We start from the raw sequence: 17,665 nt of genomic DNA, 5'->3' as shown, positions 1-17,665 counted from the left end.
ATCAAAATAAGAGGAAAAGCAAGCAGTTTTTTTTTTTATTATTTAACCCCTTAATGACCGCGGGCAGTAATATTATGTCCTAGCGGTCATAGTGTTAATCCCTGTGGGCTTCTGCAAGCAGCCTGTGACGATCAGCCCACATGTCAGCTGATTTGTACAGCTGACATGTGTGCCTGCCAGACACGAATAGAATCGCGTTCTGCCCGTGCCTTTTAACCCCTTAAATGGCGCTCTCAATATGTGACAGCGCCAATATAATCGTGATCACGCTAAAACTTTACTTACAGGCCGATACCGGAAGTCACGGGACGTGATCACGTGGATCCGGTAGTTGTCATGGTAGCACAGGATCATGTGATGACTCCTATAGCTCACATGACTCCGGTCATGTAAGAAACAGCAGTGTACTGCAAGTTACAAGAGATGAGCATTTTTCCCGGTCTGAGTAGTGCTGCTCTGATCGGGAGAAATGAATGAGCGATCAGACTGCTGATCCTTATGGTCCCCTAGAGGTACTAGTAAAATAAAATAAGATTAAAAAAAATTTTTTTTGAAAAATTGAAAAAAAAAAAAAATCTGAAAGTTTAAATCACCCCCCTTTCGCCCCATTGAAAATTAAAGGGTTAAAAAAGTAAAAATATACACACATTGCCGCGATCAGAAATTCCCGATCTATCAAAATATAGAATCAATTTATCTGATCAGTAAACGGCATAGTGACAAAAAAATTCCAAATGCCAAAATTAAGTTTTTTGGTCGCCACAAATTTTTTGCGCAAAATGCAATAACAGGCGATCAAAATGTAGCATCTGCGCAAAAATGGTACCATTACAAACATCAGCTCGAGACGCAAAAAATAAGCCATCACTGAGGCATAGATCCCGAAAAATGAGAACTCTACGAGTCACAGAAAATGGTGCGAAATGTACGCTACTTTTTTTGGACAAACTTCTGATTTTTTTTTAACCCCTCAAATAAAAGTAAACCTATTCATGTTTGGTGTCTACGAACTCACACCGACCTCAGTCATCACACTGACTCATCAGTTTTCCCATATAGTGAACACAGTGAATAAAGTATCTCAAAAACAAATGTGCAATCGCACTTTTTTTTGCAATTTTCTCGCATTTGGGAATTTTTGGCGCTGTCCAGTACACTATATGGTGAAACTCATGGTTTCATTTAAAAGTACAGCTCATTCTACAAAAAAACAGCCCTCCCTTGACTATATTGACTGAAAAATAAAATAAGTTACGTCTCTTGGAAGTAGAATTGCGAAAAAAAAACCAAAAAAACAAAGTGCAAAATCGGCTGGTCGTGAAGGGGTTAAACAAATAATTTGAAAAGACGTGCAGTCCCCCTGACTCCAATTTTGATACCCAGCCATGATAAAGCCCAAAAGATTAGAGCTGGTATTCTCAGCCTGGGGAGTCCCATGGTTATTGGGACCCCCCAGTCTAAGAATAGCAGCCTACAGCCGCCTCGGAATTGTCGCATCCATCAAATGCGACAAGTTGGGCGCTTTACCCGGCTCTTCACGATTTCCCTGGTGTGGTGGCAATTGGGGTGATAGGGGTTAATGACCGTGTGCAACTGTCATCAAGCCCAGAATTAGTGATGGGTAGGGGTTTATGAGACCCCCTATAACTAATCCTATAAGTAAAAAGAAATAAAACACAAACACCGAGAAAAATCCTTTATTTAAAATAAAATACAGCCCCTCTTTCCCCTTTTTGTTAACCCAAAAAAGACCGCCGTAATCCAAACGACATCCCATGATGGTCCTGGTTCTGCTACATCCAAGCATGGAGAGACCGAAAACATGTCCGATCTCTCCAGGCTCCGGGAAACACTGACAAGGGGGTATTTTCATGGTATGACCTCTTGTGACCTAAAGCACGCTGGCTTAAAATCCTGGGCCGTGCCGCGCACCCTTTTAACACTGACAGTGCCGGCCGGAGAGTGTGGGACTGCCCCGCACCCCCCTCCCTGACCAACACTGTCACTGTGAAAGTGTGATCCGTGCTCCCCACCTTGCCAGTCCTTTAACACTGACAGTGCTGGCCGGGAATCAGGGAGTGTGGACACAGGAGGAGGACTCCAGCTGTGTCTGCAAATAACCTGATTGATGTCACTGCTGATTGCTACTGCTCATTCATTCTCTGGAGCTCACAGCGGGCAGTCATTGTTCTATGGCTGCGCATGGGGAGGTTCAGATGTAGCAGAGCTGAATTGTCATGGGACCTCCTGTGGATTACATCGGACCTGCAGGGGTGTTTGGGGGGGTTAATAAAGTGGTGAAAGAGGGTGGTTTTTTTGTCTATTATTCCAAATAAAGGATTTTTTCAGTGTTTATGTTTATTTACATTCACTTACAGATTAGTGATGGTGTCTCATAGACGTTTACTAATCTAGAGCTTAGTGATAGCTGTGGGCTATTATTAACCTTTTATATTACCTCGATTGCCACTGCACCAGGGCAATCGGGAAGAGTCGGGTACAGCACCGGGCTTGTCATATCTAATGGATGTGACAATTCACGGGCGGCTGTGGGCTGCTATTCTTCACCTGGGGGGACCTAATAACCATAGGGCTCCCCAGGCAGAGAATACCAATCCCCAGTTGTTGGGCTTCATCATGGCTGGGTATCAAAATTGGGGGGGACCGCACGCTGATTTTTTAAAATTATTTACTTAAATAATTGAAGAGGAAAAAAAGCAGTGGGCTCTATCTGTGCTGGGTATCATGATACGGAGGGCCCTAAACCAAATGTTTTTATTTATTTATTTTTATTCCATGATACTGACCCAAAGACAGTTGTGGTAAGTGCTTTCCCGGCTCACCGGCCATCCTGGCACCTGTGATTGGTTACAGTCAGTTGAAACGCTGCCACTCAGGGTGGGGCGCATCTGACTGCAACCAATCAGAGGTGTCGGTGGGTGGGGAAAGCAGTGCATATGGATGAGCAGTAATTAGCGGCCCAGGAAGTCACTGCGCAGCCTGGAAGCAGTGTACAGCCATGCCGATGTCTCGGTAAGTATAGTGCGCTTGCTCCCATGCCCCTATCGCTTCTACCACCATTTTTAATTTCCAGATTCTAGTGCGCATAGACTTATATGGGGACCAGAATCCGGCCCAGTATCGGATTTTCAGTACCGGAGTTTAGAAATCAGATCACCGGGATCAGCCGGTCCCAGCTAATTTTACATGTGTAGAAGATCAGAACAGCAGTCACTACATGAGTGCAGCACCAGAACCACCATCAGTACATGAATGCAGCATCAGCCTATTAGAGGAAAAGTGCTGACGGAATTTCTGTCCTTTTTCCATTCCCCAAAAATATCAATAGAATTCTATCAGTTACATTGTATGAATGGCAACAAAATACAACTTGTCCAATAATAACCAAACCTGATACAGAGATATGGAAGGAAAAAGGAAAGGTCACAGAGCGAGAAATAAGGGAGGCAGAAAGCAAATAGCCTCAGAGCTGAAGGAGTTAATGCCCCCTGCACCCAGTAATGGGGAATCTCCACATACCTCCTCCTGCAGAGCCGCACACTAGATATATGGCTGCTCTGTGCTTCCAGGACCTGTGATGATGTCACATGGAGGGGAGGAGTCAGGGGTCACATGGTCAGCTCCTCAGTGTATGCAGGACTCTGCTGTGCTGGGTGTCATGGTGCTGGATGAGGGGAAGGTTATGTGTGGGGTTTCCAGTGTGGATGTAGCAGAGCCGCGTGTGTGTACGAGGTGTATGGAGCGGAGGCGTGTGTGTACGAGGTGTACGGAGCAGAGCCGTGTGTGTACGAGGTGTATGGAGCGGAGGCGTGTGTGTACGAGGTGTACGGAGCGGAGCCGTGTGTGTACGAAGCGGAGCCGTGTGTGTACGAGGTGTGCGGAGCAGAGCCGTGTGTGTACGAGGTGTGCGGAGCAGAGCCGTGTGTGTACGAGGTGTGCGGATCAGAGCCGTATGTGTACGAGGTGTGCGGAGCAGAGCCGTGTGTGTACGAGGTGTACGGAGCAGAGCCGTGTGTGTACGAGGTGTGCGGAGCAGAGCCGTGTGTGTACGAGGTGTGCGGAGCAGAGCCGTGTGTGTACGAGGTGTGCGGATCAGAGCCGTATGTGTACGAGGTGTGCGGAGCAGAGCCGTGTGTGTACGAGGTGTGCGGATCAGAGCCGTGTGTGTACGAGGTGTGCGGAGCGGAGCCGTGTGTGTACGAGGTGTGCGGAGCGGAGCCGTGTGTGTACGAGGTGTGCGGATCAGAGCCGTGTGTGTACGAGGTGTGCGGATCAGAGCCGTATGTGTACGAGGTGTGCGGAGCAGAGCCGTGTGTGTACGAGGTGTACGGAGCAGAGCCGTGTGTGTACGAGGTGTGCGGAGCAGAGCCGTGTGTGTACGAGGTGTGCGGAGCAGAGCCGTGTGTGTACGAGGTGTGCGGAGCAGAGCCGTGTGTGTACGAGGTGTGCGGATCAGAGCCGTGTGTGTACGAGGTGTGCGGAGCAGAGCCGTGTGTGTACGAGGTGTGCGGAGCAGAGCCGTGTGTGTACGAGGTGTGCGGATCGGAGCCGTGTGTGTACGAGGTGTGCGGAGCGGAGCCGCGTGTGTACGAGGTGTGCGGAGCGGAGCCGCGCGTGTACGAGGTGTGCGGAGCGGAGCCGCGCGTGTACGAGGTGTGCGGAGCGGAGCCGCGCGTGTACGAGGTGTGCGGAGCGGAGCCGCGCGTGTACGAGGTGTGCGGAGCGGAGCCGCGCGTGTACGAGGTGTGCGGAGCGGAGCCGCGCGTGTACGAGGTGTGCGGAGCAGAGCCGCGCGTGTACGAGGTGTGCGGAGCAGAGCCATATGTGTACGAGGTGTATGGAGCGGAGCTGTGTATGTATAATGTGCGCGGAGCAGAGTGTGTACGAGGTGTGCGGAGCGGAGCCGCGTGTGTACGAGGTGTGCGGAGCGGAGCCGCGTGTGTACGAGGCGTGCGGAGCGGTGCCGCGTGTGTACGAGGTGTGCGGAGCGGAGCCGCATGTGTACGAGGTGTGGGGAGCGGAGCCGCGTGTGTACGAGGTGTGCGGAGCGGAGCCGCGTGTGTACGAGGTGTGCGGAGCAGAGCCATATGTGTACGAGGTATATGGAGCGGAGCTGTGTATGTATAATGTGCGCGGAGCAGAGTGTGTACGAGGTGTGCGGAGCGGAGCCGCGTGTGTACGAGGTGTGCGGAGCGGAGCCGTGTGTGTACGAGGTGTGCGGAGCGAAGCCGCGCGTGTACGAGGTGTGCGGAGCGGAACCATGTGTGTACAACATGTAAACAATGAAGCAGACTGTGTACAATGTGTATGGAGTGAAGCTGAGTGCCTATGAGGCGTCACGTGGTACAAAGGGCTGGTGAGAAGTAGTACAGTGTATTCCCCACTAGGTGGCAGCAGAGTAGTGAAGGATAGTCAAGGTAACAGTAGCAGAAAGGAGGCTGAAGTTCAGCAGAGTAACTCCAGCAGGCAGCTAACAGGCGAACCACCAGGGGGCAATAGAGTGGTCAAGCAGTCAGGGTCTAGCCGGGAAGTTAAGTTAGTGCAGAGGGAGGATCAAGATCAGGTCAGAAAACAGAACCGAGGTTGGATGCCAGGAGATCAGGTATTCAGAGGGGAGCACAAAGGGCACAGGGAACAGAAGACAAGACCGGAGGGTGAGGAGGCACAAACATGGGAAGGAGGATGAACCACAATGGGTAAACAAATGACAGGAGAGGGAAGTCAGGTACTGGAACAGATGGATGAACGGGGGAGGGTTCGGGTCAGGGCACGGTAACAAGGAGTCATATCAAACAGGAAATCTCACCAGAGCAAGTCACAGGCTGCAGAGCAAAACTATAACCAGCACTGGAATGCAAGTGCAGCGACCAGATATAGTGTCTCCTGAAACCGGAACGAGGATGATGGGAGTTAACCCCTGACATGACCAGGTCAGGTCTGGGAAACTGTAGCGGGGAATACCGGTCCTGGATCATGACACACAGTGTGCGGACCGGAGCCATGTGTGCACCATATTTACAGAGGGAATCCGCATGTCACCTTGTGTGTACGATGGCAGCAAAAGCATAGATATAGTGGTCTCTAACCTTTCTTACTTTTAAAAAAGTCAAAATTTATGGAAGCTATAGATTCTGGCATTCTGATTGCTAACTTCTCTGAGGTCTGTGATTCGCGCAAGAAGCTGTGGGCGTCGACCCACAGGTTTAGGCAGGTTAGCAACAGTTAATATGTGCTGGGCTGCTTGCTAGTCTCTTTGATCACATGCTGTGAGGCAGCCAGTCAGCTTTGATCCCCTCCTATATTTGATAGACTATTTAATTAATGCCAGCTATAGTTTACTTATACTGGTGTGGTGAGGTGTTGTGATCCAGTTTTACTGATGGTTGTTGCTGTGAACGGTTGTGGTGTTAACCCTTGTTGTCGTTTTGTTGCTACCTTCATGCTCTTGATTTTTTCCTTAGGCTCTCCTTGTTTGATACTGTGAGCTTGCAGTGCGTCTGAGTTTTAAATCTCCCCTGTCTGTCTTAGGCCGGTTTCAGACGTCCGTGTTTAATCAGGTACAAGTCACAAGCATGGTTACGGTCATCTGTGTGTCACGCGTATGTCACACGTGTGACATCTGTGTTTGCATACGTATCACACATACTGGAGAAAACACGGGTCTTTTAAATAAAAAGATTTTCTATATTTACCTGTATCCAGCGCTGCTTTCTTTGGCTCTGCCGCCTCCCGCACCTGACCCCCGCTCATTTTACTCATTTTAGAATAATCACTGCAAACCGGAGCATTGAGGGGACAGCGCTGGGTACAGCATTGCCGAGGACTGCCTCGCCGAGACAGGTGAGTATTCAGCAAGCAGTGTGTGTGCACTACAGCGGGTGTCACCATGGTGACTGACTTCACGGGTTCATCAGAGTTTATCATTTTTATATTTAGTGTAGGGACCTACAAGCATGAGGTTTCCGTGACGAGGGTTGTAGGCTTCTGTATTCTGGCCATAATACCAACAAAAAAACTCATTTTTTTTTGTACAAGATACAGCCAGGCCCCTTTCTGTTAGTCCTTGCATATTAGAGTTCCTGACCCTGTATGGTGCACAGATGGAGTACGGCTTGGCATCCCACCTGATCTAATAGTATGCGCGTCACCTAGTAGGCTGCGGGCTTGTGACTGTGCATCTACGTGTGTGAATAGCGCCCTATGCAAGCCATCAGTGTGCAGTTTTATCATCTAGCAATCGCCCCCTCCATTTGTGTGCGTGTGATTTGCTCCTCCTACACCTGTGGTGTCTCCACTCAGTGGGGGCTTAGCTGCATCCTGCTAGAGTACTAGTTTTTGGCCTGAGCGATGTACAACTACTGCTCTTCTTTGCTGTAAGTAATGCTTAATTTGTAGAGGATATTTATTCCTCTTTTTGTTGCTATTTTTAGATTTTGTGTAGTGACCTATAAGCATGAGATTCTCGTGACGAGGATTGTAGGCTTCTGTATTCTGGCCATAATATCAACTAAAACCTCATTTTTTTTGTACAGGATGCAGCCAGGCCCCTTTCTGTTAGGCCTTGCATAATAGAGTTCCTGCCCCTGTATGGTGTACAGATGGAGTGCGGCTTGGCAGCCCGCCTGATCTAATAGTATGGGCATCGCCTAATAGGCTGCGGGCTTGTGACTGTGCATCTCCGTGTGTGAACAGCGCTCTATGCAAGTCATCAGTGTGCAGTTTTATCATCCAGCGACCGCCCCTATCCATTTTTTGGAAGTGTGTGTCTGATTTGCTCCTCTTGCACCTGTGATGCCTCCACTTAGTGGGGGGCTTAGCTGCATCCTACTAGAGTACTAGTTTTTGGCCTGGGCAATGTACACCTACTGCCCTTCTTTGCTGTAAGTAATGCTTAATTTTTGGAGGATATTTATTCCTTTTATTGTTGCTATTTTTATGGTTGTTTCACAGCACTAGGTTTCATGCTGGTCCTGGGAGGTGCTCTCACAGATGCTTCTAAGGGCTAAGCCACACGGCGAGAAAAACAGTGCGAGTGGAGTGCGATAAAACATCGCATTCCACTCGGACCAATTCTAGCCTGTGTGTCAGCACACATGAGCGATTACTTTCTCAGCCCTAATCGGACTGAGAAAACAATCGCAGCATGCTGCGATTGTAATCCGAGACTATTTCTCTCGCACCCATTCAAGTGAATGGGGCGAGAGAAAAATCGCACTGCACTCGCGGTACACCGGTGTACCGCTAGTGCAGTGCGAGAATGGCAATAGCCGGCTACGCAGGAGAGGGGGAGATAAATCCCTCCCTCCCCTCCTGAGTGCTGGCCCGCCCCCCGCAGCTGAGGTCTGCTCGCACGAACGGACCTCAGTTGCAAGGACACATGCATGACACTCGGCTCTGCTGTACTGCCAGCACGAGCCGAGTGTCACGCAAGTGGATCGCAGTAGTGCCCGTGTGGCCCCAGCCTAATTCCCAGTGATTGCTTTGCTTCATTAGGGAACATGTTAGCTCAGTCGTACTTCATATTTACGGTTGTGCTGTTGGCTCCCGTGGTGCTCAGTGTTCTGGTCTTGGTCTCTCGACTCTAGTCTGTTGTTTACCTGTCTCTGCCTGTCCTCCTCTGTTTCTGTTGTGACTTCCTGGCTTCTGACCTCGGACTTCCTCCTGACCATTTCCCCGCCTGCTCCCTGTATTTTGTACGTGCTCTGCTTGAATCCTGATCTTCTGCTTGTATCTTAACCTCATCTCTCTCTGCCCCATGTACTGTCATGCCCTCCTGGTTTATGATCTCGGCCTATCTGACTACCTCTCCATTTACTGTATACAAGTGTGTCTAGCACCACACCTTGTGACAGTCATCACATTAACTGTGCTTTACTGCAGAAGCGAGGAATATCTCCTTCATTCTTGTCCATGAGGCCAGGAAACCTTTAAATCTAGAGTCTGTTGGGGAGGCTGCCTAGGTGAGGTTAACTTTGCCCTTCCACTGACTCTGCCTGTGCCCGTGTCGTGTGGAGATATCCAATTCCCTCTTGCCTCACTTGGACTCCAGTTCAGCAGGATTTCGTGGAGAAGTATCAGATTCCAGTTCAATGACTGCAAAGTACTTCCTTATCTGTCGATGGAAGGGATCTATCCAAGTCCATACCCCTTGCTACCTAACAATTGAAACTACGGGGCAGGATGTTACAGAAAGAGAAAATCACCTTTCTGGTGCATCCAAACCTGCCACACCCTCTCCTTCTGGGACTGCCTTGGCTCCGTACTTATGAACCTGTTCTGGACTGCGGTCAATCTTGTCATGAAGGGTGTCTCAACTCAGTACGAGTACGATCAGTTCGGCCTCCTGTGAAACCATCTAGCCTTCCAGGCTTGCCTCCTCTGCTACTTGTCTTACGCTGATGTCTTCAACAAAACGGAGGTGGAGATGTTGCCTCCACATAGGCTGTATGACTTCCCAATTGACTTGCTTCCAGGGTCCTCTCTTCCTCGAGGCCGTATCTAGACCATGTAACTGGTAGAATCCAGCCATGTCTGATTATGTGAAGGAGAACCTGGCAAGAAATTTCATCCAAAAGGTTGCGCACAGTTCACACTCTGTATAATGGGGTTTTTAATCACTTTGCTGTGATGCAAGGTAGACTCAGGAATACTGTCTCTTTAAGAAGACCAGCAAGTTTATTTAAACAGGCACATAAACCGCTCTTCCAAGATAAACATTAAGCCTCATCCGGCTTAAAGGAACATACATGGTATTAAAGTCCGTTTAACTGTGGCATCCCACCGATCCTGTCCAGTATTCACACACTGCTTCCAAGATGTTTACCTTGACCACAGGTTTCTCTCCAGGACATTGCAGCCCTCGATATAATGACTCCTGTCAGTCTCTACACAGGACCTCTACCAGAGGCTGCTTTCTTCAGCCCAGCACTATCCCTGCTGGCTGCAGTCTATCCATGTGCCAAATAACAGACTCCATTAAATCTCTCATGTGACTTGTCAGACACATGTCAAACACACCCATTGGTGGGGTATGTAGGTGGCCATACCCATTCATCTCTCCAGCCACCTGTGATCCTGACCCTGTGAATACTACAACAAACATTTGTGGCACTAAAAGTACAAGCACTCCTCAGGATCACACCACTTACGTGGTACATACCGGCCATTAATAATGTAGCCGTTGAACTTCTCACATCTTATATAGATTACATATACAGTGGAACCTTGGACTAAAGGGGGCTTTACACGCTACGATATCGTTAATGTTTGATCGTCGGAGTCACATTGTTAGTGACGCACATCCGGCGTCATTAACGATATCGCAGTGTGTGATACTTACCAGCGACCTTAAGCGACCTCAAAAATGGTGAAAATCGTTCACCATGGAGAGGTCGTCCCAAACTCAAAAATCGGTAAGGGTTGTTTAGCGTTGTGATTCATCGCTCATGCGGCAGCACACATCGCTATGTGTGACACCGCATGAGCGAGGAACGTCTCCTTACCTGCCGCCGGCCCCAATGCGGAAGGAAGAGGTGGGCGGGATGTTTACATCACGCTCAGCTCCGCCCCTCCGCTTTGATTGGCCGGCCGCTGCGGTGACGTCGCTGTGATGCCGAACGTCCCTCCCCCTTGAAGGAGGGATTGTTCGGCAGTCACAGCGACGCCGCCGACCAGGTAAGTACGTGTGACGCTACCGTAGCGATAATGTTCGCTACGGCAGCGATCACAAACAATCGCATGCGCGACGGGGGAGGGTACTTACACGCTCGCTATCGCAATAAATTTCTAGCGATATCGCTACCGTGTAAAGCCCCCTTTAGAGTAACTTGGTTTGAGACAGTTTTGCAAGACAAGCCAAGCTTTTTAAAAATGTGTAACTTGGTTTAAGAGCAATGCTTTGCAAGAAGAGCAAATACTCACTGCACTCTTCCCGTTCTGTCCTTTCACCACGCTCTGACCTGCTCTGGAGGTAACTTTCTGTACATATGCACTGTACACTATATACAATATACTATTGTACAGTACAGTATAAACTATATAGCATGTCTATCAATTTGCATTTGTGGATGCAATATTTCTTTCTGCTAACCAGTACAGCACATTACTTGTACTGTAATCTAATTGCCTGTGCAGTATTAATACTCCACATTTGGCTTTGCTCTGGCGTTATTTTGGGGAGAATAGATTTGGGGTGTGTTTCATATGTGTTTAACTAGAATAAAGGTTGTCATATTTATACATCTTTTTTTCTCTCTCTAGTGTATCTCCCGCAAAGCTAACGTGCAGTTTAATTTGTTTTATGTTTTTACTGTACAGTATTTTGTATTAGTGTACTGTAATAATTGTATATGAATACAGTACATTATTTTGTATTGCTTTAATAAATTTGTATAAATACAGTAAATATTTTTGGGTTGTGGAACAAATTGTCTGCGTTTCAATTATTTCCTGTGGGAAAATTTGCTTTGATATAGGAGTAACTTGGTTTAAGATCACACTCCCGGAATGAATTATGGTCGTAATCCAAGGTTCTACTGTACATTGTATAGATTGTAAAGCGCCATAGAACAAATGGCGCTATAATAATAATTCTCTTAATTAGCCATGCTCTTGCTCACCGCAATCATCGGTGGCACTCCTAATCTAAGAGTGTATGTCTATGCAGCTGTCACTCTCAACTCAGGAGAGATACCATGGATTGTGGTGCGATCCTCGGGCACTAATACAGGAGGCAAATATTACACACCCCCTGAAAATAAGCACTAGTGGAAAAGAATATAAGAACCTGTTTTATTTTAGAGGAAGCACAGTATATCTTATTGTCTGGGGATGATATACTCGAGCAATCCTCATATACAGTGCCTACAAGTAGTATTCAACCCCCTGCAGATTTAGCAGGTTTACACATTCGGAATTAACTTGGCATTGTGACATTTGGACTGTAGATCATCCTGGATGTGTGAAATGCACTGCAGCAAAAAAGAATGTTATTTCTTTTTTTTTTTTTTTTTTTAAATTGTGAAAAGTTTATTCAGAGTGTCATTTATTATTCAACCCCTCAGACCACCAGAATTCTGTTTGGTTCCCCTAAAGTATTAAGAAGTATTTCAGGCACAAAGAATAATGAGCTTCACATGTTTGGATTAATTATCTCTTTTTCCAGCCTTTTCGGACTAATTAAGACCCTCCCCAATCTTGTGAACAGCACTCATACATGGTCAACATGGGAAAGACAAAGGAGCATTCCAAGGCCATCAGAGACAAGATCGTGGAGGGTCACAAAGCTGGCAAGGGGTACAAAACCCTTTCCAAGGAGTTGGGCCTACCTGTCTCCACTGTTGGGAGAATCATCCGGAAGTGGAAGGCTTATGGAACTACTGTTAGCCTTCCACGGCCTGGACAGCCTTTGAAAGTTTCCTCCCGTGCCGAGGCCAGGCTTGTTCGAAGTGTCAAGGCTTACCCAAGGACAACAAGGAAGGAGCTCCGGGAAGATCTCATGGCAGTGGGTACATTGGTTTGAGGCAATACCATAAGTAACGTACTCCACCGCAATGGTCTCCGTTCCAGACGAGCCCATAAGGTACCTTTACTTTCAAAGCGTCATGTCAAGGCTCGTCTACAGTTTGCTCATGATCACTTGGAAGACTCTGAGACAGACTGGTTCAAGGTTCTCTAGTCTGATGAGACCAAGATCGAGATCTTTGGTGCCAACCACACACGTGACGTTTGGAGACTGGATGGCACTGCATACGACCCCAAGAATACCATCCCTACAGTCAAGCATGGTGGTGGCAGCATCATGCTGTGGGGCTGTTTCTCAGCCAAGGAGCCTGGCCATCTGGTCCGCATCCATGGGAAGATGGATAGCACGGCCTACCTGGAGATTTTGGCCAAGAACCTCCGCTCCTCCATCAAGGATCTTAAGATGGGTCGGCATTTCATCTTCCAACAAGACAATGACCCAAAGCACACAGACAAGAAAACAAAGGCTTGGTTCAAGAGGGAAAAAATCAAGGTGTTGCAGTGGTCTAGTCAGTCTCCTGACCTTAACCCAATTGAAAACTTGTGGAAGGAGCTCAAGATTAAAGTCCACATGAGACACCCAAAGAACCTAGATAACTTGGAGAAGATCTGCATGGAGGAGTGGGTCAAGATAACTCCAGAGTCCTGTGCCGGCCTGATCAGGTCTTATAAAAGACGATTATTAGCTGTAATTGCAAACAAGGGTTATTCCACAAAATATTAAACCTAGGGGTTGAATAATAATTGACCCACACTTTTATGTTGAAAATTTATTAAAAATTAACTGAGCAACATAACTTGTTGGTTTGTAAGATTTATGCATCTGTTAATAAATCCTGCTTTTGTTTGAAGTTTGCAGGCTCTAACTTATTTGCATCTTATCAAACCTGCTAAATCTGCAGGGGGTTGAATACTACTTGTAGGCACTGTATGTCATATGACATAATTGGTTTCTAAGAGTCCAATTCCTTTAATTTGTGCAATTTTCTTTAAAGGGAACCTGTCACCAGATGTTTCCCTATGCAACTAAAACTACCACCTTCTACGGCTCCTCAGCTGCATTCTATGAAGTTGTGCCTTGTATCTGGCCCCCTTTTCAGACCGCAAAAACAACTTTATAAATATTACCTTTTCGTATGTACATTTTTTAGTAGGGCCTATAGGACGGGCTCTCTTTCTCCTTTGTTCCCACCTCCTGCCGCTGTACGCCATCCCCTGTGTTGATTTGAATTGATGACGACGGCCCCGTCATCCTCCACGCTGTGCCGAATTCTCGCGCATGCGCCGTTATCGTAGGCCACTAGCACGGGCCTCTGCGCAAACTATCCCTCGTGCGCGCCCGGGATGTATTTGCTCAGGCACGAGATTATGGGCGGGTACTAGCATGACTCTGGTGAGGTCACGCACAAAACTTTACATACGAAAAGGTAATATTTATAAAGTTGTTTTTGCGGTCTGAAAAGGGGGCCAGATACAAGGCACACCTTCATAGAATGCAGCCGAGGAGCTGTAGAAGGTGGTGGTTTTAGTTGCATAGGGAAAAATCTGGTGACAGGTTCCCTTTAATATTCCAATATTTTGTAACCTCGAACAAGCATTTGACTTTTATTTTTTCGTTTTGTTTGTATGTTACCTTAACACTTTTCAAAACCAAATAAAAATGAAATGGAAACATAAAAGAAACATGAAAATACTGTATGTACAATATTCACACTGTTTCTACTATATATTACAAATGATACCATTATGCTCCAGTAATGTAACATAACATAAGTCGGGGGCTTCATTTCTGTGTACACAGATGATAATTTTATTTTAAACCAATTTTACAAATTTCTTCATTCCAACACACTTTGCACAAACATTAAATCAACAGACACTGTAAGGAAGCATTATATTTACATTCTTCATGTACCTTTTATAGGCATTCGCACAAAGATCGACCTAGTATTCCCTGTCACTCGTTAACAAATCACATACAAATCTCTAAAATGTCTTGGACTACAGCAGCATTAGGAGTCCATAGTATTCTCCTTCCTCCACAAATGCTTTACAGTTCATTTTGGAATATTTTGAGAAGAATTTCATGATCTGACTTGCTACGACATGGACATGCTATGACAAAACCATTCTGTCACACACACGCCGCAATACTAAATATGTGTATTTTTTTTATTTATTGTTTTAATTTCAATGGGACAAAAGGGGAGTGATTTGGGGTTTTTTGTTAATATTTTTTTTTTAAATTTTATTTTACACATATTTTTTTCACTAGTCCCTTATGTGACTTGAAGCTCATACACTTCAATTGCTTCTGCTGTTCGGAGCGATGCTTCAGCACTACTCTGAACAGCAGAAATGCTGATCTGAGCACTTGCGTTCACAGGAACTAGGTGATGACAGTGATGGAGGTCATGAGCTGACTCCCCTCCCCCCCCCCCTCGCTATCATGACAACCCATCGGCACCCTGTGATCACGTCTTGGGGCTGCTTATGGAGGCAGGGAATGACGAGATCTCTGCCAACGTGCTTTAAATAATACTGTTTGAGATTGATAGCCAGTGGGATTTAACTGGTGAACAGGAGCGGTGTATCTCCAATCCACTCGCGCCTGTTAGCTACACATGTTGGCTGGTCAGATCCCGCATTAATGGGACGGACACAACCTTTGATGTACCAGTACGTGTGCAGGCATTGAGGTATTGTAGGCCTCTGAATAGATGTGCATTAGCATTTATGGGATGTAAGTATATGATTTTCTCCTGAAGGGAGTTATTCTATCTGAACTTTCCAGTTGGTGTAACTAACTTGAATGATATTTATTGACTTTAGAGAGTAGTTACCCGACAACATGACCTGCACTTCTCACGTACACGATTTATGGTGATGGTGGTAGTGTATTGTGGAGTGGAGGGTCAGTGAGGGACAGCCGCCGAGGAGCGGGGACACCGAGTGTTACGGTGTTTACACTCCGCTGGTAGGTAGGGGGAATCCATAGGACGAGCATCAGCCTACCCCCACCCCCGCCCAACCAATATCTCTAATACCGATATTTGGCGCACTTGTCCCGCTCACCATTCATCCACCTTTTAGTGGCTATTTTTATGTGACTGCACTGACAGTTATTTTAGTGAGTTGACTAATAAAGAAATGATATTTTAAAAAAGGGTTTATTTCATGGTTTGTTGATTGCTGGATTCTTTCCTTCTACTACTTTTGTGGTATACTTTTGATATGTACCAGTACGTCCAAGGTCGTGAATGGATTAAAAGATGTGTCTCAATATTCTTGCACATATAGTCCCTGATTCATCGGAGTGATTACACCAGAATTCTGGCATAAATTGCTTTGAAAAGTCACAAAATTCTCCACTTTGCGGAAACATATTGCAACCTACCAAATCGATTTTTTTAATTTTGCCCAGCTCTGCCAAAATGGATGGAGATCAGAAGGGGATGTGACAAGAATTAGATGAGCTATCACATTCCTTACGTCAGAAGTTTTTACTCCAGTCCCTGACTAGAGTAAGATTTGTGGCAAGGTGCACAGAGATGCATGCCAATTTTCAGACATTCTTGATTCATTAAGAGGCATGGAATCAGTAGCGCCTGACTCCAACAAATCCAGTCATCAAGACAGGTGTTAACATCGCTGACCTTGATGAATCAGGGCCATAGCGTATATATAAATATATATATATATATAGATATATATATATATATATACACGAGGGGCTGCTGAAAAGTCTTTGGCTTTACCCAGAAAGAAACGAGATAGGATGATGAAACGTTACATTTATTCCACATACTCTCCACTGATGTCAACACACTTCTTACATCGGTATTCCAAGTTGTGTAAGCCTAGCAAAAAGAAGGATTTAGGTTTTGCCTCAACCAGGCATCCATAGCAGACATGGCATCAGAAATGGTGTGAAATTTGGTACTCTTGTGATGTCTATTCAGGTTTGGAAACATATGATAGTCGGAGGGAGCTAGATCTGGTGAAAAGGGGGGTGGTCAACCAGCTGGAAGCCCAGCTCTGCCAGTATTGCCGTTGTCGCTTGTGCAGTGTGAGCGGAGGTGTTGTCCTGCAAGGACAAGATTCCTTTGGACAGCTTGCCGCGCCTTTTGGACTTCAGAGCTGCCTTCAATTGGTCCAAAAGTTCAATATAATACCTTGCATTGATGGTGGAACCCTTTTGAAGGTAGTCCACTAGCAGCACGCCCTCCTTATCCCAGAACACAGACACCATCACCTTAGTGGCTGATTTCTGCACCCGGAACGTCTTTGGACTAGGAGAACCACAGTTCCTCCACTCTTTTGACTGATCCTTGTTTTCAGGGTCATACAAAGAAATCCAGGTCTCATTATTAGTGACTAGTTGATCCAGGAAGTCCTTATCAGTCCGGAATGCTGATAAATGTTCCGGGAAGTTTTCACTCACATGCTTCTCTGATCTGTTGTCAAACATTTGGGGACCCACTTTGCAGATAGCTTCCTCATGTCCAAATGTTCATGGATAATGACACAAACAGGTTCATGGGAAATCCCCATGATGTCTGTTATTGCTTTAGCTGAAATTCATTGATTCTCCAGTATGAGGTTGTGCACAGCATTGACGATCTTTGGAACAACAACCACTCTTGGTCGTCCAGGACATTCCTCATCATTGGTGCTGAAGTGGCTTGTTTTAAATTTGGCAACCCAGTTCTTAACTGTTGAATATGAAGGACATTGATCCCCCAATGTCTGCGACATATCACTATAAATATCCTTCGTTGACTTTCCTTGCAGAAACAAGAATTTTATCACTGCTTTCAGTTGCTGTGAATATTGCATTAGACTCTGCTATTTTGTTTTCCCGTGTGTGTAGAACACTGTTGCCATAAGCAACAAAAACAAAATTTTGAAAACATATATTAGACACAAGGCTTTTATGTGTTGTGACATTCGTTACCGTAGAAACAAAAAAAATCACAAAGCCAAAGACTTATCAGCAGCCCCTTGTATAACTGTGAAATATTCAATGCACATTAAATATTGCTTTTTATCTGCTTTTTGGATAACAGATGTCAATTAGTACCGGCATATATTTTAATTACAATGTAAAATGCAAATTGCT

At 46.2% G+C, this 17,665-nt stretch overlaps 1 protein-coding gene across 1 annotated transcript in view; it reads right to left on the bottom strand.

Annotated features, from left to right (window-relative positions):
• LOC142312929 (uncharacterized) overlaps positions 1 to 17,665 on the bottom strand; it is a 52,090-nt gene that overhangs the window by 11,773 nt on the left and 22,652 nt on the right. Inside the window, exon 8 of the mRNA XM_075351917.1 lies at positions 16,799 to 16,956. Coding sequence (XP_075208032.1) covers positions 16,799 to 16,956 — 158 coding nt within the window. The remainder of the gene's footprint in view (positions 1 to 16,798; positions 16,957 to 17,665) is intronic.

This window comes from Anomaloglossus baeobatrachus, chromosome 5 (assembly GCF_048569485.1).
Source record: "Anomaloglossus baeobatrachus isolate aAnoBae1 chromosome 5, aAnoBae1.hap1, whole genome shotgun sequence".
NCBI classification, from domain to species: domain Eukaryota; kingdom Metazoa; phylum Chordata; class Amphibia; order Anura; family Aromobatidae; genus Anomaloglossus; species Anomaloglossus baeobatrachus.
This window is presented reverse-complemented; position numbering and strand designations above follow the sequence as displayed.